The 23,953-nt window shown below is 52.5% G+C and overlaps 2 protein-coding genes across 5 annotated transcripts in view; one reads left to right on the plus strand and one right to left on the minus strand.

Annotated features, from left to right (window-relative positions):
* PKD1L3 (polycystin 1 like 3, transient receptor potential channel interacting) overlaps positions 1-23,076 on the plus strand; it is an 81,954-nt gene extending 58,878 nt beyond the window's left edge. Inside the window, 12 exon segments of the mRNA XM_051846978.2 lie at positions 2,561-2,660; positions 4,842-4,982; positions 6,073-6,258; positions 12,978-13,281; positions 13,805-13,938; positions 15,960-16,084; positions 17,789-17,949; positions 19,184-19,394; positions 19,716-19,817; positions 21,389-21,520; positions 21,849-21,930; positions 21,933-23,076. Of these exon segments, the coding sequence (XP_051702938.2) occupies positions 2,561-2,660; positions 4,842-4,982; positions 6,073-6,258; positions 12,978-13,281; positions 13,805-13,938; positions 15,960-16,084; positions 17,789-17,949; positions 19,184-19,394; positions 19,716-19,817; positions 21,389-21,520; positions 21,849-21,930; positions 21,933-21,979 (1,725 nt within the window). The 3' untranslated portion in view covers positions 21,980-23,076.
* Positions 22,348-23,953, minus strand: part of IST1 (IST1 factor associated with ESCRT-III) — a 36,448-nt gene continuing 34,842 nt past the window's right edge. For all 4 annotated transcript variants that reach the window (XM_070062696.1, XM_008257561.4, XM_051846982.2 and 1 more), the window contains one exon: positions 22,348-23,673. In XM_070062696.1, coding sequence (XP_069918797.1) covers positions 23,474-23,673 — 200 coding nt within the window. In that variant the 3' untranslated portion in view covers positions 22,348-23,473. The remainder of the gene's footprint in view (positions 23,674-23,953) is intronic.

The following is a 23,953-nucleotide window of genomic DNA, read 5'->3' on the forward strand; positions in this document are numbered from 1 at the left end:
TTTAAGGCTTTAAAAAAAAAAAACCTATGGTGAGAGTATACTATATTTCTAGTTTGATTTTTTTCCCTTGTTCACGACTTTTATGATAAATGTATTCAGTTTAGAAAAAGTTTGGAGAAAAGTATAAAAATAGGTACAGAAGAAATGGAAACCAAAGTATTGGCTTAGATGCTGACGTCACTCAATGGAGCATTTGGTTGGAGCTGCAGTCAGGTCTAATTCTGAGGATGATCCACTAGAGGGCGCTGTGAGTTCCGCAGAGCAGCCGCCCGGAATGCTGCAGTCTCAAATGCATCCCATTCCAAAAGTGGGGGCAGAGAGAAGGGCTGCAAACCCCGGTGTAGGCACTGAGCATGACCCTGGCTCACTGCGCCCACCGTGGGAGGCCCAGGACAGAATGGACCACGCTGCGGGCAAGCAGGTCCTGGAGACGGCAGGTGGCCAGATCACCTGCCAGGATTCTTGCTAGCGGGATAATGGGGAGAGGGAAATGCAGCAGTCGAAATATCACCCCCACCCTTCCTGAGCACTGGGATAGAACTTTCCTTCTTGCATGGAAATCTGAGGGTAAGAGATACTGTCTCCCCTACAGATACTTGAGGTCTCGCGCAACTCTAAACTTCGATGACTTCTGATAAACCTTGAGATCTTTTTTGTTTGGTTTTTGTTTCTTTTTCTTTTTCTTTCTTTTTTTTTTTTTTTTTTTTTTTTTGGACAGGCAGAGTTAGAGAGACAGAGAAAAAGGTCTTCCTTCCGTTGGTTCACCCCCCAAATGGCCGCTATGGCCGGCATGCCACGCGGATCCAAAGCCAGGAGCCAGGTGCTTCTCCTGGTCTCCCATGGGGTGCAGGGCCCAAGCACTTGGGCCACCCTCCACTGCCCTCCCAGGCCACAGCAGGGAGCTAGACTAGAAGAGGAGCAACTGGGACAGAATCCGGTGCCCCAGCCAGGACTAAAACCTGGGGTGCCAGCGCCAGAGGCGGAGGATTAGCCTAGTGAGCCGTGGCGCCGGCCAAACCTTGAGATCTTGACACTTCAAAAAAGTCAAGCACTGGGGCTGGTGCTGTGGCGTAGTGGGCTTAGCCTGTGCCTGCAGTGCAAGCATCCCATATGAGCGCTAGTTCCTCTTATGACCCAACTCTCTGCTTATGGCTTGGAAAAGCAGCCGAAGGTGGCCCAAGTGCTTGGGCCCCTGCACCCATGTAGGAGACCCAGAAGAAGCTCCTGGCTCCTGGCTTCAGATCGGCCCAGTTCGGGCCATTGCAGGCATTGAGAGAGTGAACCAGAGGATGGAAAACCTCTTTGTCTCTCCCTCTCTCTGTAACTCTGCCTCTCAAGTAAACCGAGAAAGAGAGGTGCTACTTGGGATGCCTACATCCCACACTGGAAGGCATAGTTCAAGTCTTCTGATCTGGCTTCCTGCTAATACGCACTATGGGAGGCAGTAGGTGATAGCTCAAGTCATTAGGTCCTTGTCAACTACTGGAGTTCCAGCTTCCTGGCTTTATCCTGGCCCAGCCCTGGCTATTGCAAGGATCTAGAGAATGCTTTCTCTCTCTCCCTCCCTTCTCTCCCTTCCTGTCCCTCTCTCTCCTTTTTAAAATTAATAAATTTTAAAATAATAGAAGCTGGCGCTGTGGCCTAGTGACACCCCGCCTGTGACACCAGCATCCCATATGGGCGCCGGTTCGAGTCCCAGGTGCTCCTCTTCCAATCCAGTTCTCTGCTATGGCCTGGGAAAGCAGTGGAAGATGGCCCGAGTGCTTGTGCCCATGCTCCCATGTGTGAGACCCAGAAGGAGCTCTTGGCTTCAGATTGGCCCAGCTCTGGCCACTGGAGCCATTAGGGAAGTGAACCAGAGGATAGAAGACCTCTGCCTCTCTCTGTCTGCAACTCTACCTCTCAAAATAAATAAAATATTTAAAATAAATAAATAAGTACAGGTCTATCTATCAGATGTCTTCCAAAGATAGATTACTGAACCTAAATCAACATGAGTCTCTTATGCTTTTTCCAATCATCCAGATTAAGAACTATAGGCAAAGGGCTGGCTTTGTGGTGTAGCAAGCAAAGCTGCCTGCAATTCTAGCATCGTGTAAGGGGGCCAGTTGGAGACCTGGCTGCTCCACTTCTGATCCAGTTCCCTGCTAATGCACCTGGGAAAGCAGGGGAAATGGCCCAAGTTCCTGGGCACCTGCACCCCTGTGGGAGACCTGGATGAAGCTCCAGGCTCCTGGCACAGCCCTGGCTGTTGTGGCCCTTTGGGGAGCAAACCAGCCAATGAAAGGTCTCCCTCTGTCTCTGTTTCTCCCTCTTTTTATCTGTAACTCTGCCTTTCAAATAAAAAATAAATATTAAAAAAAAAAGAACCGCAGGCAAGGTATTGACATTAACATTACTTAGACTTCCACATCCCTGTGCGATGAGATAGCTTTACAGTTCATTCAGTTTTTCCATACAAACAAAGGCCACATAATTGAAGTTCGCTGTTAATCAGCACCGTCACCGTCTCGTAGGTCTGCTGGGGCTCACGCGGCTGTCCCGTGACTTTCCCGTGCAGGTGGTCGTCCTCACCTTCATGCTCTCGCTGCTCATGAAGAGGATACCATGGCTCAGCAGAGAGAGGGAACAACAGACGAGGAGGATCCTGGCGCTCGCTGGTAAGTCTCGTCATTCTGTCTGCGCTTCTGCCAAGAGCCGATCACCAGGTGGCATCCAGCCTGACTCGGTGCCTTTATCTGCTCAGAGAGCCTGTCTCTGCTCCTCCACCCAAGGCTGATCAGTGGTCCTTCCTACACCCCCTCTTCCTCTCCATTCTCCAGCCCTCCCCCGTGTCTGGAGTGCCTTCTGCATCTCTCTGCTGAGCCCTGGGTTCCGTTCTAGGGCTCCAGATGCCTGCAGGTGTCTCGGGTTAGAATGGAGTGTTGACACACCTCACAAATCCTCGTCGTGAAGGTGCTCCCTCATCGCCACCAGCGCCATTACCACCCTCTGAACATGGCAGAGTAATCCTAAACTCATCTCTTCTCCCAAGCCTAAGGGAGTCTGACCTACACACAACCAACTAGAGCTACTCATAGAACCTTTGAACCTCACTAGCACAGTGTTGGGCCAAAAAACAAGTGGCAGAAAAATTAGTACAATCATTTTAATTTTTCTACTTGAGAGTTACAGAGGGCACACGTCCCCTTCTGCTGGTTCACTCCCCCAAATGCCCGCAGTGGCTAGGAAGCGAAGACTGGGAGCCAGGAACTCATTTCTGGGCCCTTGCATGGGTGGCAGGAACCCAACCAGTTGAGTTCTCGCCACTGCCTCCCAGGGTGCACCTTAGCAGGAAGCTGGAGTCTGGAGTGGAGCCAGGACTCAGACCCAGGTACGCTGAGGCAGGCATCTGAACTGCTGGACCAAACAGCAGCCCCACGTAGGTGTTTTAATCCTGTAAAATAATGTGTATCTTGACTAGAGATGCATATCAATATCCCCTATATAATTACGTATGAAATAGAAATCCACTGAGGGGTGGAGGTTTGGAACAGCAGTTCAGGTGCCACTTAGAATGTCTACATCCCGTGTGAGAGAGCCTGGGTTTGAGTCCCAGCACTGCGCCCAGTTCCAGCTTCCCACTAATGTGCATCCGTAGACGCAGCAGGTGATGGCTCAAGTGCATGGTTCCCTGCCACCCATGAGCTTGAGCTCCAGCTCCTGGCTTCAGCCTGGCCCAGCCTCTGCTATTGTGAGCACCTGAGGAGTGAACCAGGGGATGCTTACATCTGTGTGTCTCTGTCTCCATCTCTCCCCCTCTCTTTGTCTCTGTGCATTTCAAACAAAGTAGTGGCGGATATTTGGCACAACAGTTAAATCCCATGCCAAACAGCCTGGCTCCTCCTCTGATTCCAGCCCCCTGCTAAAGCCCTGGGAGAAAGCAGTGATGGCTCAGGTACCTGGGCCCCTGCCACCCGCATAGGAGATCCAGGTTGAGTTCAGGCTCCTGGTTTCAGCCTGGCCTGGCCCAGCCTTGATTGTTGCAGGCATTTGGAGAGTGAATCCTGGATAGAAGAGTCCTTGCTCTCTTGATCTCTCTTTCAAATAAGATGAAAAAATTTTAAAAAGCAAAAAATATTTGTATTTTAAGTTAGGATAAAAAGGAAAGGGCCCCTCAGAGGAAGCAGGGGATGAAGCATGGAGTGGGGATGAAATGGGCCACAGGTGGGCGGTTACTAACCAGCAGGCTTCACGAGGTTCTAGAAAGATAGAATTAAGGGGTAACTTTATTTCTGTGCAAATAAAAATTTGAAATACATGCATAGTTTTTTTTTCAAAATGCACATAGGAATTATCCCCTGGAGTTACCAGAAATGCAGAATCGTGTGTCTCAGCCCAGAATCCACACGCAACAGAAATCCCCAGGTGACAAACGTTAAGTTTGAGAAGTGCTGCCGCAGGCCCCCGCCCACTGCGCGGTCCCTGGCTGGCGCTGTCTGTCTAGTGCAGGGTACATCCGGAAACTGAGAGGAAGCATCTCGAAGACTTTGGGATAATCTGACAGACTAATTTCATGCCTGTGGAACCTAGTTTTCAAAATGGGGCTTAGATTGTGCATTTCCGTTTTCGTTTTTCTCGTAACTCACTTTTGCTGTGTGTGTAAAGCTGGTCCCGGCGGGTGCACGTGTTTTGAAAACAAGTCCTTCAGCCGAGTGTGAGGGGCGGCCCTGAAGTAACTTTGTTCTTGGTTTCTTCAGTGTTTCTTCCAACGTGCTCCCAGGAGACAGTCAGGAAGCTTTGGTGAATGACCACCTAACGAAACGTAACGTCTCTGTGAACTGCATTTGGCTTTTTGACAGCGAAATGTTCTCCCTCGCCACCTGGTTCGAGAGATCAGAACAACCCCATCTACAGAGCCCCAGCCACACACAGCGCGGCCGCGCCCCCCGCGGGAGCTGTGAAGGGAAAGAAGCTCTTCAAGCTGACCGGGGACATCGTGGGTATGGAGGGGCAGCGGCTGCGGGCCGTGTGGCCCACGTTTTCCGGGGAGGGGGTGGAAAGGGGAGAGAAGGATACATCAGTGTCCCGTGAGCAGGGCGGTGTGTGGCACGCAGAATCCTGAACTTGGCGTCCAGATTTCTTTGCGTGCCTGAGTCCCTTTCTCGGCCTGCAGAAGCGGTGACAGTACTTGGTGGACGTGCCTCGAGGGGTGGAGGGCAAATGAAAAGACTGGCAACAGTGGCTGTCAGTGCTGGGTCTCAGCGCCTCCGGTGCGGTGCGGGATCCCCTGGCCCTGAGGTGACAACTTCTGGTTCTGTAGTGACTTTTCCTCTTGTGAGCGCAGTCAGGTGAGACAGCAAGGGAGCCAGAGCCCTCGGTTTTAAGAACTAAAGCACATGGCCGGCGCCGCGGCTCACTAGGCTAATCCTCCACCTTGCGGCGCCAGCACACCGGGTTCTAGTCCTGGTCAGGGCACCGGATTCTGTCCCAGTTGCGCCTCTTCCAGGCCAGCTCTCTGCTGTGGCCAGGGAGTGCAGTGGAGGATGGCCCAAGTGCTTGGGCCCTGCACCCCAGGGGAGACCAGGAGAAGTACCTGGCTCCTGCCATCGGATCAGCGCCGTGCGCCGGCCGCAGCACGCCAGCCACGGTGGCCATTAGAGGGTGAACCAACAGCAAAAAGGAAGACCTTTCTCTCTGTCTTTCTCTCTCACTGTCCACTCTGCCTGTCAAAAAAATAAATCACAATTTTTTTTGGGGGGGGGCATCAATTTGTGTAATTTTTTGGAAGATTTTATCTGAAAGGAAGTGGCACGAGAGAGAGACAGAGAAGTATCTTATTTAAAGTTTTGATTAGTGGCAGAAAAATTCTGGGAAGGAATAATATAGACAAGGGAGCTCGAGAGAAGCTTGTGGGAAATGGAATTAAAGGGAACACATATTTTTTGTGAACTTTTTGAACCCTGCCCATGAAATTGCCAAGTTTTGGCTGTTTTTGAGCTGCAAGACTCTGTGGGCTCAGGGAGAATGGAGACAAAGGTTAGAGGTGAGCTCACCACCCACGTTCCGTTGCGTTTCCCTGTCCTGAACCAGTGCAAATCCTCTTCCTTGGCCTACTGCTGAGCACAGTCTACTCGGGGAAGAATTCCAACCGATTTCACCTCCATCAGGCCGTCCGCAAGAGCTTTTCTCACCGCTTCTCAGAAATCAAGCTTCTGGAAGATTTCTACCCCTGGGCCAGGCACAGCCTCCTGCCTAACCTGTATGGGAATTACACAGGTGAGGACTCCCACCGGGGCCAGCCACATGAGAGCGAGAAGTACTCAGAGGAACAAGCGCTTGTTTTTCTTTAAGATTTGTTCATTCATTCATTCATTGGCAGAGAGAGGGAGACACGGATTTTCCACTGCTGGTTCACTCTCCGAATGCCCACCACAGCCTGACTGCAGCCAGGAGCGGGGAACTCCGTCCAGGTCTCTCCCATCCTTGCTGCTGCCTCCCAGGGTTAGAAGCAGAGCCAGGGCTGGCGCCGTGGCTCACTAGGCTAATCCTCCACCTGCAGCGCTGGCACACCGGGTTCTAGTCCCGGTCGGGGCGCCGGATTCTGTCCCGGTTGCCCCTCTTCCAGGCCAGCTCTCTGCTGTGGCCAGGGAGTGCAGTGGAGGATGGCCCAAGTGCTTGGGCCCTGCACCCCATGGGAGACCAGGAGAAGCACCTGGCTCCTGCCATCGGATCAGCATGATGCGCCGGCCGCAGCGCACCAGCCGCAGCGGCCATTGGAGGGTGAACCAACGGCAAAGGAAGACCTTTCTCTCTGTCTCTCTCTCACTGTCTACTCTGCCTGTCAAAAAAAAAAAAAAAAAAAAAAAAGCAGAGCCGGGACGCAGACCAGGTACAACAATGTGGGATGCAGGCGTCTAGCACAGTGGCTTTTCCCACTTCGCCACGATGCCCACCCTCTAGTGGCGTTCTGATAAGGCCACAGCTTTGTGGGCACCTGGGGTCCACTCCCCGTGCCGCCTCTAAGTCGGTTCAGCTTCTGTCTGCTCACCCAAGTGTGATCAGGCCCACGAGGGCTGTTTGCCACTAGGGAGCCTCACAGGAGGCCGGCCGATAAGGAGGACAGCACGGATTAACCAGAAAGGCTGCTGGACTCAGCCAAGCCCGGGAACGCAGCGCCAGGGCAGCAGCCCCACCCGAGGAGCTCCACCCAGGACGGGCTGTGGCTGGGTTCAGAGCCGCGTATGCAGAGCCCTCCCTGCGTGGCTATCCAGTTCACCTCCACCAACCCGCCTGGACACTGAGAGTGAGCTGGGAACCGGCCCGGGGCAGAGTGAAACGATGGATGGGACCCAGTAGTGCCAAGAACCTCCCCGAGGAGGAGGGAGGGTGCTTTGCCTTGACCGCTGCTGAAGAAATGCTAAAGAAGTTCTTTGCTGGGGCAGGTGCTGCGGCACAGAGGGTTCAGCCAGATCCGGGTTAGGAAGCCCGTATCGAAGTGTCTGGGTTTGCAACCTGGCTACTCTGCTCCCGATCCAGCTTCCTGCGGGTGCGCCCTGAGAGGCAGGAGGGAATGACCCCGTGGCTGGCCCTGCCACCCTCGTGGGAGACCCAGGCGGAGTTCCCGCCTGCTGGCTTCAGCCTAGCCCTGGGTAGTGCAGGCGTTTGGAGAGTGAACCAGCCGATGGAAGATTCTTCCTTTCTGTCGCCCTCTTGCCCCCTCTCTCCCTGCCTTTCACATAGACGAAAATAAACAAATGCTGACATTTTTTGCTTTCCTAGGAAATAATTTCTTGTTCAGCACTTTTCACCGGTTACCAACACCTCCGTGCTTTTCTTAGAAAAGGTGTTCTTGGGACTAGGGTTTCACAGAGGCAGCTCCGCCTCCTGCCTGCTCATTCCTGGTGAGTTCGGTTTTAGGTGGTGGTGGTTACAGGCTCAGGACAACCTTCTTGCAGTCTGATTCTATCTGTGCTGAATAGAACATTGACTGACTCAGAGTGAACCAAAGGCTCGGTGGCTAGTGTCTGCACCTTCACAGTTGGTGCGGGCTCCTCGCCCTGCAGAGGGGCATCCTGGGAGGAAGCGCAGGCTCGGCACCTGTCTGCCCAGGTTGCAGCCTTGTTCTCCACTCCTGGCAGTGTGATCTTCGGTACATTTCTTGACCCTCTGTGCCTCAGTTTCCCCAGGTGGTCAGTAGGTGTCATCTCACAATGTGATGTGAAGATTGAAAGGTTAATAAATACAAGGGCTTAAAACAGAATCTGGCACCCAGCATTCCCTGGGTGTTACTCCTGGGGCAATGGGAGCACCACCCACCTCCTAGGACCACGGAGTTTGCCCACACTCCCTGGACGTACTCAGGAACAGCAGGAACAGACCTGCAGGTGCAGACAAAGACGAGGGACTCGAGTTAGACAGCGGGTGGGAAGCAGTGAGAACGGACTCCAGCCTGCGCTGTATGTGCAGCTGCGGCAGCTCGTTCGCCGCCCCGTCCGCGGGCCACTTCTAGCCATTGGCGGCAGATCACTGGTAGCGTGCAGATAAGAGGACTTTCCTGAAGAGTCCAGTCCGCTGTTTAGTCGCCGTGAGGGAAGGATTGCAGTAAAACTTCTCCCGTGGCATTTTCTGCTCGCTTTGCCTCTTTGGGCTTTCTTGTGAGATGGAAAACAACTGATCAGAATTCTACCACAATTAAATGTTTTCTCATGTAAGAAAGGCAAAGTGGGGGCTGGTGTCATGGATTACTTGGTTAATCCTCCGCCTGCGGTGCCAGCATCCCATATGAGCACCGGGTTCTAATCCCGGTTGCTCCTCTTCCAGTCCAGCTCTCTGCTGTGGCCCGGGAAGGCAGTGGAGGATGGCCCAAGTGCTTGAGCCCTGCACCCGCATGGGAGACCAGGAAGAAGCACCTGGCTCCTGGCTTCAGAGTGGCGCAGTGCTGGCCATGGCGGCCATTAGGGGAGTGAACCAATGGAAGGAAGACCTTTCTCTCTGTCTCTCTCTCACTGTCTATAACACTACCTGCCAAATTTAAAAAAAAAAAAAGAAGAAGAAGAAGAAGAAGGGCAAAGTAAGTCCATCTTGGAGCACTCGGTCACTCCTGCAGAAGCCGGGTCCTTTAACAACGGCCACTAAGCTCTCCTGCCAGATTCTCCGGCATCCTCACCTTCCTTTTTTATTTTCCCCACGTTGAGACTTGTATTAAATCAGAATGTGAATGTGGAGAAAATGCGAATGTACAGCCTTGTCCCAAGTGCCCCTTCTCTCCTCCCCAGAGGCACTGACACCCGGTATTTCAGAAGTAATCTGTGCACTTGGAAATATATGCTTTTTAAAAGATTTTATTTATGTATTTGAAAGGCTGGATTAGAGAGGCAGAGGCAGATAGGTCTTTCATCTGCTGGTTCACTCCCCAAATGGCTGCAACGGCTGGAGCTGGGCTGATCCGAAGCCAGGAGCTTCTTCCAGGTCTCCCATGCACTTGGGCCATCTTCTACTGCTTTCCCAGGCCATAGCGGAGAGCTACATTGGAAGAGAAGCAGCTGAGGCTAGAACCAGCACCCATATGGGATGCTGACGCCGCAGGCGGAAGATTAACTCACTGTGTCACAGCGCCAGCCCCATTGGAAATATATTTGACAGTCAGTGGCAGCACACGTGGTCATGCCTTTTGCTTTGCTCAGTTCGTCTGGGGATTGTCCCATCCGCCGCTCGTAAGCTTCATTCCTCTGCTGTGTGACGTTGCATCGCATGTATGCACCACGGTTGACCTCACCGCTTCCTAGTGACGGACCCCTGGATCATTCCCAATCTTCTGCTCTTAAAACAATCCCACCATCCATAGCCTTAGGCATACTTAACATCCCACATGTGCAAATAGACGTTGGGAAAGACTTGCTAGGTCCAAGTATGCGTAAATTTCTAATTTAGAAAAAATATTTCCAAAGTGCTTTTCCTGGTTGGTTTTACCAAGAAACTCTCCTATGAGCAAGATATAAGAGCGTCTTCCCATGGCCCTGGCAGCGCAGTGAGGATCTCTGTTTTCAGGCAATCCAGGAGACTGAACTAGTCGGAGGTGCAGCCACACTCGGGAGAGAAACGGAAGCTAAAACTAAGCTCAGGCACCGCTTTTCACCTCCAGCCAGCAGACGTGCCTGCCCTTGCCATTCTTCCTTCCACCTTCCTCATATTTTTAAAACATGAATCTCTGTTCCTTCTCCACTCAAAACCACTTAGAATAAAATCCCAAATCCTCTAAGGCTGCCAGGGCCTGCACAGCCGGCTCCCAGCTCCCTCCGCCCCGCCTGCCTTCCTCCTCCAACCCTCATCCACTCAGCTGCGCCGTCTGCTCCTCTGTTTTTGCAAACATGTGGAGCCCGCTCCCACCCCAGGGCCCAGGAGCTTGCTGCTCCCCCGGCCGGTGTCTGCGTGATGTGCTCCGGAGTCTGTTGGGGCCTATCCTATGCCATCTGCTCAGAGGATCTCTCACCATCCTACCTAAAGGCACCGCACTGCTGTCTCCCCACAAAACACGCTCTGTCCAGCTACCCTTTTATCGCGTTTCTCACTGCCTGAATATCCCCTGCTCACTTCCTGTCACTCCTCAACACGAGCGCTCTGCAGGCAAGGGCTGCGTTCCTGGTACCTAGAGCAAGACCCAGCACATGTGCGTACTCCGTACGTGGTGGCTACAACAAAGTGACTGAATGCATGGTGCGAGTCCGTATTCTTTGCCTATTTTTTTCACTGGGCTCCTTGGTTTTGTTTTCTTGTCTTGTGGAAGTGTTTTTAATCTATGAAGAGCCTATATAGTTGTAATACAGATTTAGAAATGTGTACAGACACCGACTGAGAGCTTACAAAGATTAATTTGCGGAGCTGACACATTTATATCGTTCCTTCTTATCTGGAGTCACAGTATTCTTGCCTACTTGTCCTCATCTTCCTTCGTCTGCCTTAGTAATATTCAGAACTGTTCATCATGCAGCCTCCGCACATCTCTTGAAGATTTGTTTTCTCCTTTACGTTGGTGTTATAAATGACATTTTTGTCTATACCTTCCACGTAAATATTGTGTGACTACATGAAAGCTGCTGATTTTGATTTATTTAGTACCTGCCACTTTACTGAGTGACTTTTGCTGAGTTTCAGTGGATTCTCTTAATTCCTCTACAGGTATCATTTACACATGGTGAAAGCTTCACTTCCTTGTTTAAATATTTAGACCTCATTTGTTCTTCCTATCCAATTGTATTAGCTTTTTTTTATAAAGATTTTATTATTTATTTGAAAGGCAGAGTTACAGAGAGAGAGATCTTCCATCTGCTGGTTCACTCCTCACGTGACCACATGACCAGGTTGGGCTAGGCCAATGCCAGAAGCCAGGAGCTTCTTCCTAGTCTCCCACGTGGGTGCAGGGGCCCAGGGACTTGGGCCATCCTCCGCTGCTTTCCCAGTTGCAGTAGCAGGGAGCTGGACTGGAAGTTGAGCAGCTGGGAATTGAACCAGTGCCCACAGGTGATGCCAGCACTGCAGACAGTGGCTCAATTTTCTGTTCTTTTTTCTGGATTACTGAGACAGATTTTTCTAGTACAACTTCAAAGAAAATAATTTTCACTCTGAACCATTTTAATTTTATCACACATTTTATTGTGTATAGATTCATTTATCATAAAATACTTGCTCATTTTTTCCTTGAAAGGCAGTTACAGGCCGGCGCCGCGGCTCACTAGGCTAATCCTCCGCCTAGTGGCGCCGGCACACCGGGTTCTAGTCCCAGGTCGGGGCGCCGGATTCTGTCCCGGTTGCCCCTCTTCCAGGCCAGCCCTCTGCTGTGGCCAGGGAGTGCAGTGGAGGATGGCCCAGGTGCTTGGGCCCTGCACCCCATGGGAGACCAGGAAAAGCACCTGGCTCCTGGCTCCTGCCATCGGATCAGTGCGGTGCGCCGGCTGCAGCGCGCTGGCCGCGGTGGCCATTGGAGGGTGAACCAACGGCAAAAGGAAGACCTTTCTCTCTGTCTCTCTCTCTCACTGTCCACTCTGCCTGTCAAAAAAAAAAAAAAAAAAAAAAAGAAAGGCAGTTACAGAGAGGCAGAGAGAGAGAGGGAGGTAGAGAGGTCTTCTATCTGCTGGTTCACTCCCCTAAATGGCCACAATGGCCAGAGCTGGGCCGATCCGAAGTCAGGAGCCAGGAGATTCTTCTGGGTCTCCCACATGGGTGCAAGGGCCCAAGCACCTAAGCCATCTTCTACTGCTTTCCCAGACCACAGCAGAGAGCTGGATCGGAAGTGGAGCATCTGGGACTTGAACCAGTGCCTATATGGGATGCTAGCACTGCAGGTGGCAGCTTTACCTGCTGTGCCACAGTGCCAGCCCCTCCAGCTTGCACTTATTTAAAAAATTTTTAAATGGGGGCCAGCACCGTGGCTCACTTGGTTAATCCTCCGTCTGTGGTGCCAGCATCCCATATGGGCGCCGGGTTCTAGTCCCAGTTGCCCCTCTTCCAGGCCAGCTCTCTGCTGTGGCCTGGGAGTGCAGTGGAGGATGGCCCAAGTGCTTGGGCCCCTGCACCCGCATGGGAGACCAGGAGAAGCACCTGGCTCCTGGCTTTGGATCAGCGCAGCGCTGGCCTTAGCAGCCATTTGGGGAGTGAACCAATGGAAGGAAGACCTTTCTCTCTGTCTCTCTCTCACTGTCTATAACTCTACCTGTCAAATAAAAAAAAATTTTTTTAAATGGTGACGTGGAGGGTCAGTGTGGTGGCGCAGTGGGTCAAGCTGCCACTGGCACCCATGTCAGCACTGGTTTTGGAGAGTGAACCAGCAAGTGGAAGATATCTCTCTCTCTCTCTCTTTCTCTCTCGACACTCTCTCTCTCTCTCTCGACACTCTGACACTCTGCCTTCTCAATAAATAAAACTGAAAACGGCCGTGTGCATCTTTGCGTTGCTGCTCTATCTTGCGGTGGGTGTCACGCGCCGCCCTCCTCTCTCACCAGGGTTTATCACCGACGGGAACTGCTTCCTCCTGGGCACGGTCCTCCTCCGTCAGATCCGCGCTGCCTTCCCGGCTGCAGCCTCTGCCCAGGAACAGGGGACGCCACCGCAGCAGCCCTGGGAGGGCACCGGGAACTGTGGCCTTCACTGGGGAACCCCCAATGCCAACATCACAACGCCGGAGGCCATGTGGCACCACCAGGACGAGGAGGCCCAGCGCGGCTCTCCCATCCAGGGGGAGTTTGCCGCTTACTCGGAAGGCGGCTGTGTCGTGAGGCTGGGAAAAAACTCCAGCACTGCCGCCAGGTGAGCCAGCCCGAGCCCTGGGCAGCAGGGCCCAGCGCTTGCTTCTGGCCATCTCTCCAAGGCCTGGGAACTCAGCGCCTGTCAGCGTATGAATGCCGAGTCCATCCCCTAATGATCTCTTAGCTTACAGCAAGGAATTGTCCAAAACCCACCAGGCCAGCCAAGTAAGCGACCTTGACACTGCTGCTGCCTCTCCTCACCGAGCAGCTGGCTGAGTGGCCGTTAATATTTCCCATGGAAGTGGTTGACATAGCCAGGAAACTCACTCTGTCTTAGACCTTAAACCCCAAATGAGTTTTCCTGAACGCTGACCCCTGGTCTGAATGCTCTTGTGAGCACTTTCATTTTGTAGTCTACCACGCTGACATGCAAGTTGACACCAGTGTAAGCCTGGGCACGAGTAGTCGGCGGAGGTTTACAAGAAAGCTAGACCAGGACGTGGAGCTTCTGGCCGCGGTGGGGTCCGCCCTCCGGCACCGTGTGGATGCGGAAAGCAGCTGTGTGTCCTCGCCCGTCTCCCCAGGGTCCTACAGCACCTTGAACAGCAGCGCTGGCTGGACCGGTGCACGAAAGTCCTCTCTGTGGAATTTGTGGTCTTCAATGCGAATGTGAACCTGTTCTGTGTGGTGACCCTGACTTTGGAGTCCAGTGATGTGGGTATGAAAGCCTGTCCCTCCTCTTCCTCCTCCTGGACCTGAGCATCCTGGGAAGAGGCCCGCGTTCTTTCCCTTAGACCACGTATGGAAAGGTGCTTTAAAGTTACTGCATATAACTGTAAAAGTCAAAGAGGTACAAGATGGGCATATGCCACAGCACTCAGCTGACACCTGGGGAGCCCACGTCCCATATTAAAGCTCCCAGTTTGAGTCCTCGCTCCGCTTCTAGTCCAGCTTCCTGCTAATGCACACCTTGGGAGGCAGCAGATGATGGCCCAAGTGCAGGAGACCCAGATGCAGTTCCTGCCTTAGCTCTGGCCTGGCCCAACCCTGACTGTTGTGGATTTGGGAAGTGAACCAGTGGATGGAAGATATTTTCTCTCTCTCTCTCTCTGTCTCTCTGTCTCAGATAATATTTAAAAATCTTTTTAAAGCCAATGGTACAAGTGAAAACCCAGAACTCTGTTCATCTCCACCAGATCCTAACGGCACAGAAGCAGCCACTTAGTTTTTCACGTGGTTCTCCTGGACTTTAGAAACGATTGAGTCATGCTTCCCTTCGGCGAGTTTAGACAGTCTGCTTCTGTAGGATGTAGCTTTCCTGCACCACACACATCGCTGCTGCACACACACAGCTTTCTCTTTCTTCCTGTTTCTCTTTCCCTGTAGGTTACTGGTGCCCCGTCACTGTCATTGCAGCGGTGTTTGTAAGGAGCTGGAAGGCCGCTGGCACAGGCACTGCCCCCAGAGGGAAGTCTGTGCCAATCCTGCTGCCCGTCTCTCCCCAGTGTCCTGCTGCTGAGCGGCAATGTTACGTCCCCAGACCTGCCGAGGGCACACAGCTTCTCCTGCCCTTGTTCCTACGTACTTATTTTGAGCGGCAGAGAGAGCTGCCATCTACTGGTCCACGCCCCCAGAGCCCACAACAGCCAGGGCTGGGCCAGGCCAGCGCCAGGGCATGAGAACACAGTCTGGGACTTGCAAGGGGGTGGCGGGGATCCAGTCACTGAGCCGCCAGCACTGCCTCCCAGGCTCTGGGTTAGCAGGCAGCTGGATCAGGAGTTGGAGCTGGGGCCTGAATCCAGGCACAGCAACGTGGCACACGGGCATCTCAACCGCTAAAGTAAATGCCCACTCCTCTAGTCTTCTTTCTTTTAAAAAAAAATTACTTGAATGGTACATGCGTGTGTGCACACACACACAGACACACACACACACAGATATCCTATTGCCAATTTACTCCCTAAATGCCTGGGATAGCCAGGGCTAGGCAGGCCCACACCAGGAGCCTGGAATGCATTCCTGGTCTCCCACCTGGGTAGCAAGGACCCAGATACTTGAGCTGTCACCACTGCTTCCACGGTGGGCATTTGCAGGAGGCTGGAACCAAGAGCGAGGTCGAGACAGAAACCCAGGCACTCATTTTATACGGAACGCTGGTGTCGCAAGCAGCGGCCTAACCGCTGTGCCCAGCACCTGCACCTCCTGTCTCACTTCTGAGTGAAGCAGCGGGCAGCCTGAGGCTCTCCGCAGGGTTTTGAGCGTTGCTAACTACCAAAGATTCGAGCGGGAGATAAGCATGGAGGAGGGACTCCTGTTCCTGGATGTCCCTCCTCCCTCCAGGGGGACACCTTAGTGCCAGTGCTGTGGGGTTTCATGGGAAGTCGATGCTCCCGAGACTTTTCACGACCTTAGGGACGACATTCCTAGTCCTCCCAGGTGGACTCTGAAGTCCCTCACACATACACCTTAGCGTTCATGAGCTCGTGGCGCGAGACAGATCTCACGGCCGTTCCAACTCGGCGACACCTGTACCAGCTGGGATGCTCTCCCAGCTTCAGTGGAGTCAGCCTGTCCCTGAGCATTTTGTATGCATGACCTCATGCAGCAGTCACCAAGGAAACGCTGGGTGGCATGGAGAGACCACTTGATCATCGGGGACGGGCGAGTCGCAGGCAGAAGTCTGAAGAGGGCAAACGTTTTAAAGACTCCCGCCTCCAAGTGTCGTTTTGTGATTCTCAGGGACTTTGATCGGCTCTGTGAGAGTGGGCAGCCTGCCTTCCCCGCAGACACTGGAGGGCCTTGGCTGGGCTGTCATCTCCCAGGTCGTCTATCATCTGCTGGTCTGTTACTATGCCTTCGTACAGGTGAGTTGACCTTGCGAGATGCAGGGTTGCTGTGTTGGTGCAGTGGGTTAGACCACCACCTGTGACAGCAGTAGCCCACACGAGTGCCAATGCAAGCTCTGGCTGCTCCACTTTTTTTTTTTTTTTTAAGATTTATTTATTTATTGGGGCTGGCGCTGTGGCATAGCAGGTGAGGCTGCTGCCTGTAGTGCCGGCATCCCATATGGGTGCCAGGTAGAGTCCCGGTTGCTCCACTTCCTACCCAGCTGGCCTGGGAAAGCGGTGGAAGCTGGCCCAAGCCTTGGGTCCTGCACCTGCATGGGAGACCCAGAGGAGGCTCCTGGCTCCTGATTGGCGTAGTTCCTGCCATTGTGGCCATCTGAGGAGTGAACCAGCGGATGGAAGACCTCTCTCTCTCGCTCTTTCTCTGCCTCTCATTCTCTCTCTGTATAACTCTGCCTTTCAAGTAAATAAATCTTAAAAAAAAAAAAGAGCAGACATTAAAGTTTTTTAAAAAGATTTATTTATTTATTTGAAAGGCAGAGTTAGGAAAAGAGGGATCTTCTGTCCACAGGTTCATTACCCAAATGGTAGCAACAGCCAGGGCTGGGCCAGACCAAAGCCAGGAGCCCAGAGCTTCATCTGGGTCTCCCACATGGGTACAAGGGCCCAAACACTTGGGCCATCTGCTGCTGCCTTTCCCAAGTGCATTAGAGAGCTGGATCCGAAGTGAGGCAGCCAGAACTTGAACCTATGCCCAATACCCATGTTACAGGTAGCAACTTTACCTGCTACCCCACAATGACAGCCCTGGCTTGCGGAAAACCAGTTTCAAGAGTTTAAGAATTAAGTTCTGGGGCCTGTGTTATGGAGTAATGGGTAAAGCCACTACCTGTAACACTGACATCCATCAGTTCAAGTCCCGGCTGCTCCACTTCTGATTCAGTTCCCTGCTAACGTGCCTGGGAAAGCAGTGGAAGATAGCCCAAGTGCTTGGGCCCCTGCCACCCATGTGGGAGACCTGGAGGAAGCTCCTGGCTCCTGGTTTTGGCCTGGCCCAGCTCTGGGGCCATTGCAGCCATTTGAGGAATGAACCAATGGATTGAAAATCTTTCTCTGCACCTCTGTAACTCTGCCTTTCACATAAAATCATTAAAAAAAAAAAACTTTAAAAAAAAAGTTCTGTGGAATTGATTTTCCATGTATCTTTATTGCCCTACTACAAAATCGCATCAAGAAAGTATGCTGAACAAAGAGTAAGTTCTCAAAAACAGGAACGATGGCTCTCAGAGAGACTGTGTATCTTAAGCCAAACGGTATTTTTTAAAAAAGCTTCATTTATTTGAAAGGCAAAGTTGGTTGACTGCCCAAATGCCTACGACAGCCTGGGCCGGGCCAGGAGGCCAGGATCCTAGAACTCAGTTTGGGCATCTGCACGTGGGTGGCGGGGACCCAAACGTCCAAGCTCTCGCCTGCTGCCTGTCGGGGTGCACATCAACAGGAGGGGAGCGGGACCGGAGCCCAGGCCCCCTCATCCGGGACGTGGGCATCCCAGGCGGCATCCTCTCGCCTGCTCCAAACGCCTGCCCCCTGTGCTTGGGTAACCCCATTAGAAGCTTCCCAAGCCACAGGTCTGTGGTCTCCACGAAAAGGATCGCGTCCCAGGAGCGTGGCGCTGGCGGCCCGTGTCCCCAGGGGCCGTCTGACCGCGCCGTGCGTGTCCAGGGCCGGCGGCTGAGACAGCAGGGGTGGAGGTTCCTCACGCACAAGAGGAACGCGCTGGACACGAGCGTCGTCCTCGTCAGCTTCGTCATCCTGGTGCTCGACCTCAGGCAGATTTTTCTGCACAGGACCTACATGGCCCAGCGCCGCCAGGACCGGGACAGGTAGGTCGGCGCCGCGGGGCCCACCCCCGGGTCCGACGCTCGGGTCCTCCTGGGGCCGCGTGCATGCGAACAGCACGTGAGCTCGCGGTCACGGAGGTCGCTGGAAGGGCTCGTCGAGGGGGACAGAGCGTGTGCGTTCGTGGTGCCGCGGTGTGGGCGCGTCACACGAGGTCACAAACGAGTTCTCAGGTGCGCACACCTGGCTGGTGAGCCGCCGTCCCCTGCTCAGGTCAGGGGCGGAGAGCCGGGACCAGCGCAGCGGGCAGGACGGATCCGGGGTCTCTGGGTGGGGCGCACACGCCCAGGTCTCTCCGGGGTCGTTCTCAACGCAATACACGGCCTCACGGCCCCGAGGCGAGGCGGGTGAAGTGGCTGCTTAGGACCCCAGCATCCCATCCATACAGGCCCGGGGTGGGTCCACTGCGCTGCTTCTGATCTGGCGCCCTGCTAATGCGCCTGGGAAGGCAGCAGCAGATGGTCCAGGTGCTTGGACCCGGCCACCCACGTGGGAGACCCGGATGGAGCTCCTGGCTCCTAGCAACAGCCCAGACCTGGCCGTTGCCTCCATTTGGGAAATGAACCATGGATGGTAATCTCTGCCGTTCAGCCTTTCAAGTACATAAATCTTAAAAAGAACTTCACTATTTCGTTTTACATTGACTCACTCCCCACATGCCTACAACAGTGAGGGCTGGGCCAAGCAAAAGCCAGGAGTTGGGAACTCAATCCGGGTCTCCCACGTGGCTGGCAGGGACCCCAGCACTTGAGCCATTACTGCAGCCTCCAAGGATGTGCCTTAGCAGGGAGCTCGGGTGGGCGTTGTGCCCGAGTCAAGTCACTGCCTGGGGCGCCCACGTGCCTGCTGCAGTGCTGGAGATGAAGATAATCAGTGCTCACGTTCTGCTTTTCAAAAAAAAAAATATTAAAAATCTTTCTAAACCTTGTAGTAAGAATAACAGGAGCCAGGACTCAAACCAGGCACTCCGATATGGGACATGGCATCCGAAGCAGCGACTTACCCCCTGCACCGAACCCCGCCTCCAGTACACGGCCACTTACTAATATTCTCAAATCCACTCGGACAGCAGCGCCCCCTGGCACGAGTTAACACCAGGCGTTCAACCTGACAGGCCTCAGAGGGGCTGTGGTCTGGCGGGGGAGCGTCCAGGGAACGGGGGGTGGGGGTGGGGGTACACGCTTCATGCTGGGCAGCTGTCCGCTCTCCTTGGTACAGGTTCATCAACTTCCATGAGGCAGTTCAAGTGGACTCTGCGGTCACGCACCTGGTGGGAATCCTGGTTCTGCTGGCCACGGTTCAGCTATGGAACCTGCTGCATCATGACGCCAGGCTGCAGGTCATCAGCAGAACCCTGAGCAGAGCCTGGGACGAGGTGACCGGCTTCCTGCTGATCATCCTGCTCCTGCTCACTGGCTATGCGACCGTTGTAAGCCCGGGGCTCCGCGCTGGGACACTAGTCGCTTCCTTAGAAAGGGTGGTAGAGAAAGCAGCAACTGGCTGAAGTCCCATGCTCAACTAGTAGGACTTGAACCCATTTTGTCTCCTTGCCTCTAAAATGGGGACAAAATTTAGCTCACTGGATGTGAAGTCAAATTCATATGAAAACACTAGTTACAAGGGGAATCTTGGCTGGCATAATAATTTGCCCCTATCTTTTCCTTCCCCTGGTTGTGTTGGGCCCCTCACCAAGCCCCTCGGGACAGAGCAAACTACAGCAGCACCCACTGACAGCTTCTCTCCCATTCAGTTTCACGTGCTGTTTGGATGGAAAATCTCTGACTACAGGACTTTTGTCAACTCGGTGGTGACTGTTGTTGGTCTCCTCATGGGAATTTCTCACTACAAAGAGGTAACAAATCCTGGTTTCCCTGCAGAATTCTCTTTGGTTTAAACATCTCTAACAAGGAGGGGCTTGCTTTTGAAGGCAGCTGTAGAGTAAGATACTGTAGAGTATCATTGCACACCAGTGTTTAGATCCTCTGCCATTCTGTGTGTGCTACGGCTACTCCAGCCTGTGAGTGGGCACTGCTTTAAGTCTGTGCTTTCTCAAGCACTTAGTCCTGTTTTCCTCACTTTGTATTTTTAATAATTTATTGATTTGAAAGGTAGAGAGACCTTCCAACTGCTGGTTCATTAGCAGGGCCCACACACTTGGGCCATCTTCCACGGCTTTCCTATCAGTAGGGCGCAGGCTCAGAAGTGGAACAGGGCCCAGCGCTGTGGCACAGTAGGCTAGGCACCGGTTCATGTCCCAGCTGCTCTTCTTCCAATCCAGCTCTCCCCTAATGGTCTGGGAAAGCAGTGGAAGATGGCCAAAAGGGCTTGGGCCCCTGTACCCACATGGGTGACCCGGATGAAACATGCCTGGTTTTAGTGGAGCTGTACGACATGAAGATTGGAAATGGAGCAAGCTTACTAAGGAGGAGTTTTATATCACGCTCAGGCTACCCAAATTACTTGGTTAACCTGGACTCGTTTGTTGAGCACGTCTAAGCCCGTACAGGTTAGTGCTGGGAAACACTGTCAGACACTGCCTTCGGGGAGGTGTTCTCAGTCGTCATCTCTGAATTGTGGAGTGCCCTGATGGCAACAATGACTAGATCACCAGTCACTCCTTTAAAAAGCAAACACGAATGCTATGGGAACCATTGCAGTAGGCCCAAAATTTGAGAAAATATCTCTATACACGAAAGTAAATAATGACAGAACTCAGTATCTTTATCTTTAATAATAATTTAAAGACAAAGCATGCCAGGGACAGACGTTAAGCCTAGCAATTAATATGCCCACACACAGCATCATAGAACTTGGATTTGGTTCTCAGCTTCAATTTGAGGTCTGCTAATGCAGACTCTGGGAGGTAGCAGGTAATGGCTCCAATAACCAGGGTTCCTACCACCCTGTGGGAGACCAGGATTGAACTCCCAGCTCCTGGCTCCAGCCCTCCACTGGTGGGGAGTGAACCGTTAGTGGATGGGAGCACTCTCAAGTAATAAATGCATGCCAGCTTCCTATGCCCAGCCAGTTCAATTCTGCTAGAATGTTCCTGTGTGAAGAAGGTGCCTGGTACAGCACAAGGTTTTCATTGTCCCTCCTACTGGAACACATTTTATTCTCTGTGTGCTTGATACCCCCTAGAAGCTTCCATATTTAGGGGTATTTTCCCAAACTGCCAAAACTCACATGGGCTTTCAGTCATTTACAGCTCCACCGCAGTTTAACTGTTTTACTCAAATCAGCGGAACACCCTGACAGTCATCCCTGCTCTGCCCAATCCTGTTCTCCTTGTCTTACTGCCTCCCTCCTGGTTTCCGCTGGATAAAGGCTTTCTTGGGAACACATCCCAAGCCTTAGCATACGCTTGTACATTGTTTATACACTCAGCTGTCAGCTCCTCGGGTGTTCCTATGCTCTCTCCAGGTTATTGCTTTAGACCCAGTCCTGGGCTGCTTCCTGATCCTCGCCAGCGCCATCCTGATGGTACTTGTGGTCATCAATCTCTTTGTTTCTGCTATTCTCATGGCCTTTGGAAAAGAAAGAAAGTCCCTGAAGGTAGGCAACCTTCTGGCTCCGTGAGTGAAAACTAGTGATTCTGTGCCACTGGAAAGACCACCTGTGTGTGTGCCTGTGAGAACACAGACCCAGTGTGTTGACTTTCCTGCACCCGTTCTCCTAGAAGCCGGCTCACCGTGACGTGCTCTAAACAAACTGGCCCTCGACTGTTAAGTACTGGAAACTCTCCAATGCTTGACAGTCCATCATTAAGGAAACAGCATTTTAATACTTCCTGTGCATTTACTTGGAATCTATCTTTGGTCCTTTTACTCCAGCAGTAGGAACAATCTGAATTTCTTCATTTTTCTGCTTTTGTCTTCAACAGACAGAAACTACACTGCTAGATATGCTGCTACAGAAGCTCTCGAGTTTGTTAGGAATCCGGTGGCACCAGAATCCCTCCCCCGAGAAGCAGCCATGACAGCAGTGGGCACTGACTGCAGTCCTAGAAGGTGAGCTATCTTGGCTTATTACTGCTTAGTGTCTTATCTTCAGGGTGCACTTAGAAAATTATAGGTGCATATAAAACACTTTATTCTGAATTCTGTACATTAGTGAGGAATCAGAATTCTCATGGCTCCAAGTTCTTGCTTGTGGCTATTGATACTGTCAGGAAAACACCACCGGTGCTGCAGGATGGCTGTGGGAACCAAAGAAAGTTCACTGCCAACTGAGAAATAGTCAGATGCTTGTGGCACATCTGAGCTTCAGCAGACATGGAGATGAGCCTGAGGGAGCTGCAGGAAGGGGCTGGCTTAAAATAGTCTCCATTCAATTCCAAATTGTTACTCCATTGTTTGACCGAACAGTGGAGAAAGCAGGACCCAGGATCTTTAACTTTATTAGCAGCTACTGAGCTCTGAGATACAAACCAATCAAAAACATTAAAGAAAAGTTGCTTAAACAGGTATATACAGATATACTACACGGAAGCAGAAGTCATGTCTTCCAACCCCAAGGCTGTCCCTGTGGGAAAGGATGGCCTTAGCCAGGGGGCAAAGGAGTAGTCAGTCTCAACCACCTGGAAAGCAGTGAATTGTAGCCACGTGGGCACTAAAAATTGATCCAAGATCAGTTTTTGAAGATTCCCTTAATCATAAAGTTTTCAAATGAAAACAGGTACCCCTCCTCTCCTGTAGGCATTCCAGCTCACTACCCAAGACACTTGAGTACATCTATTAAGGCAGCTGGGAGCCCACCCTAGACTTGACTGGCAGCCTCTGCCCGCCATGTGGCCTGTCCTCAGTGCTCATCACCAGAACATGCCGGGGTGCAGGAGGGCGGCGCGGAGTGTCTGCAGTGCTGTCCCTAGTGAGAGGGACACACAGCACTCAGAAGAAGCGAAAGGCCACGGAGGGCTCCCTGAGAATCCAGCAGAACCAAGAGAGGGCTTCAACTTTCCCCAAATAAACTCTGCAACTGGATCCAGGTGGAAGAGTGCCGTGCAGCAAGGAGCAGTGTATGTGCCTAGCAGAGCCCAGCTCCAGGAACCGTTCCAGTGGCTTCCTGAGTCATTTTCTCTCTTCTATTCACACCAGAGTGAGCCTTCTCCCTACACCTGCCGTAGAGGGCTTGAGCCTCACGACATAGCTGACCTTCCTGAGCTGCTCTTCCCCGCGGCCCAGCTGTCTCTGGCGACTCTCCCCACGGTGCTTCATCTCACCCTCCTGTGGGATCAGCCAGGAGAGATTGTGGGGTCCCTCTGACAGAAGACAGACAAGCAAAGCTGCCAGGAGCCCACGGAGTCTCTGGCCAGAGTCTCCAGTGTTAGTCTAAGGATCAACAGAGAACTGGAAAGCAACAGAATTTGGTAGCACAGGAAGAGCGCCCCAAGGAAGGGTGTGCTCGGTGATGGTTAAGATGAAACGGAATTTCATGGAGGTTCTTTGTTACAAGGAGAAACTGCTCAGTCTCAACTCCCGGAACTTGGAAGCTGCTGCTGTCAGAGGCCTATGTTTTCTTTTTCAGCTCTTCAAATCTCCGGGAAAGATCATCGAAGTCGATGTCTTCCGATGCTGAGGAGTTGGCACCAGCAGAGGCAGCGGGTAGTGTGTCTGGCACGGATGGCAACTCTGGGAGCACGAAGTTGTCATAGTTCTCCACTGGTCTAGCAGGGGGCTTTGCAGAGGGCTCTGGCTTAGGTCTGGGACCTAATTAGGACGAGAAGTATGATGTTACAACTGTCAGAGCAATGGCACACAAGAGCCCTTAGCCAAAAAGCTAAGATGACTAAAGTTAATTTTTTTACCAAATTACCACTTAACTCTAAAGGTCAGTCCATTCTCAGGACAATTAACTGTACATTTCCCCTGAATTCCATCTACTACACTTTCCTACTGCAAGAAAAAAGTTTACAGGCGTTCCAAGCATGCTGCGTGAGGCCAGCTCCATAAAGCAGCCATCTAGACCGACGCCCTTCCACAGAGGTCT

Source organism: Oryctolagus cuniculus, chromosome 18, assembly GCF_964237555.1.
Source record: "Oryctolagus cuniculus chromosome 18, mOryCun1.1, whole genome shotgun sequence".
NCBI classification, from domain to species: Eukaryota; Metazoa; Chordata; class Mammalia; order Lagomorpha; family Leporidae; genus Oryctolagus; species Oryctolagus cuniculus.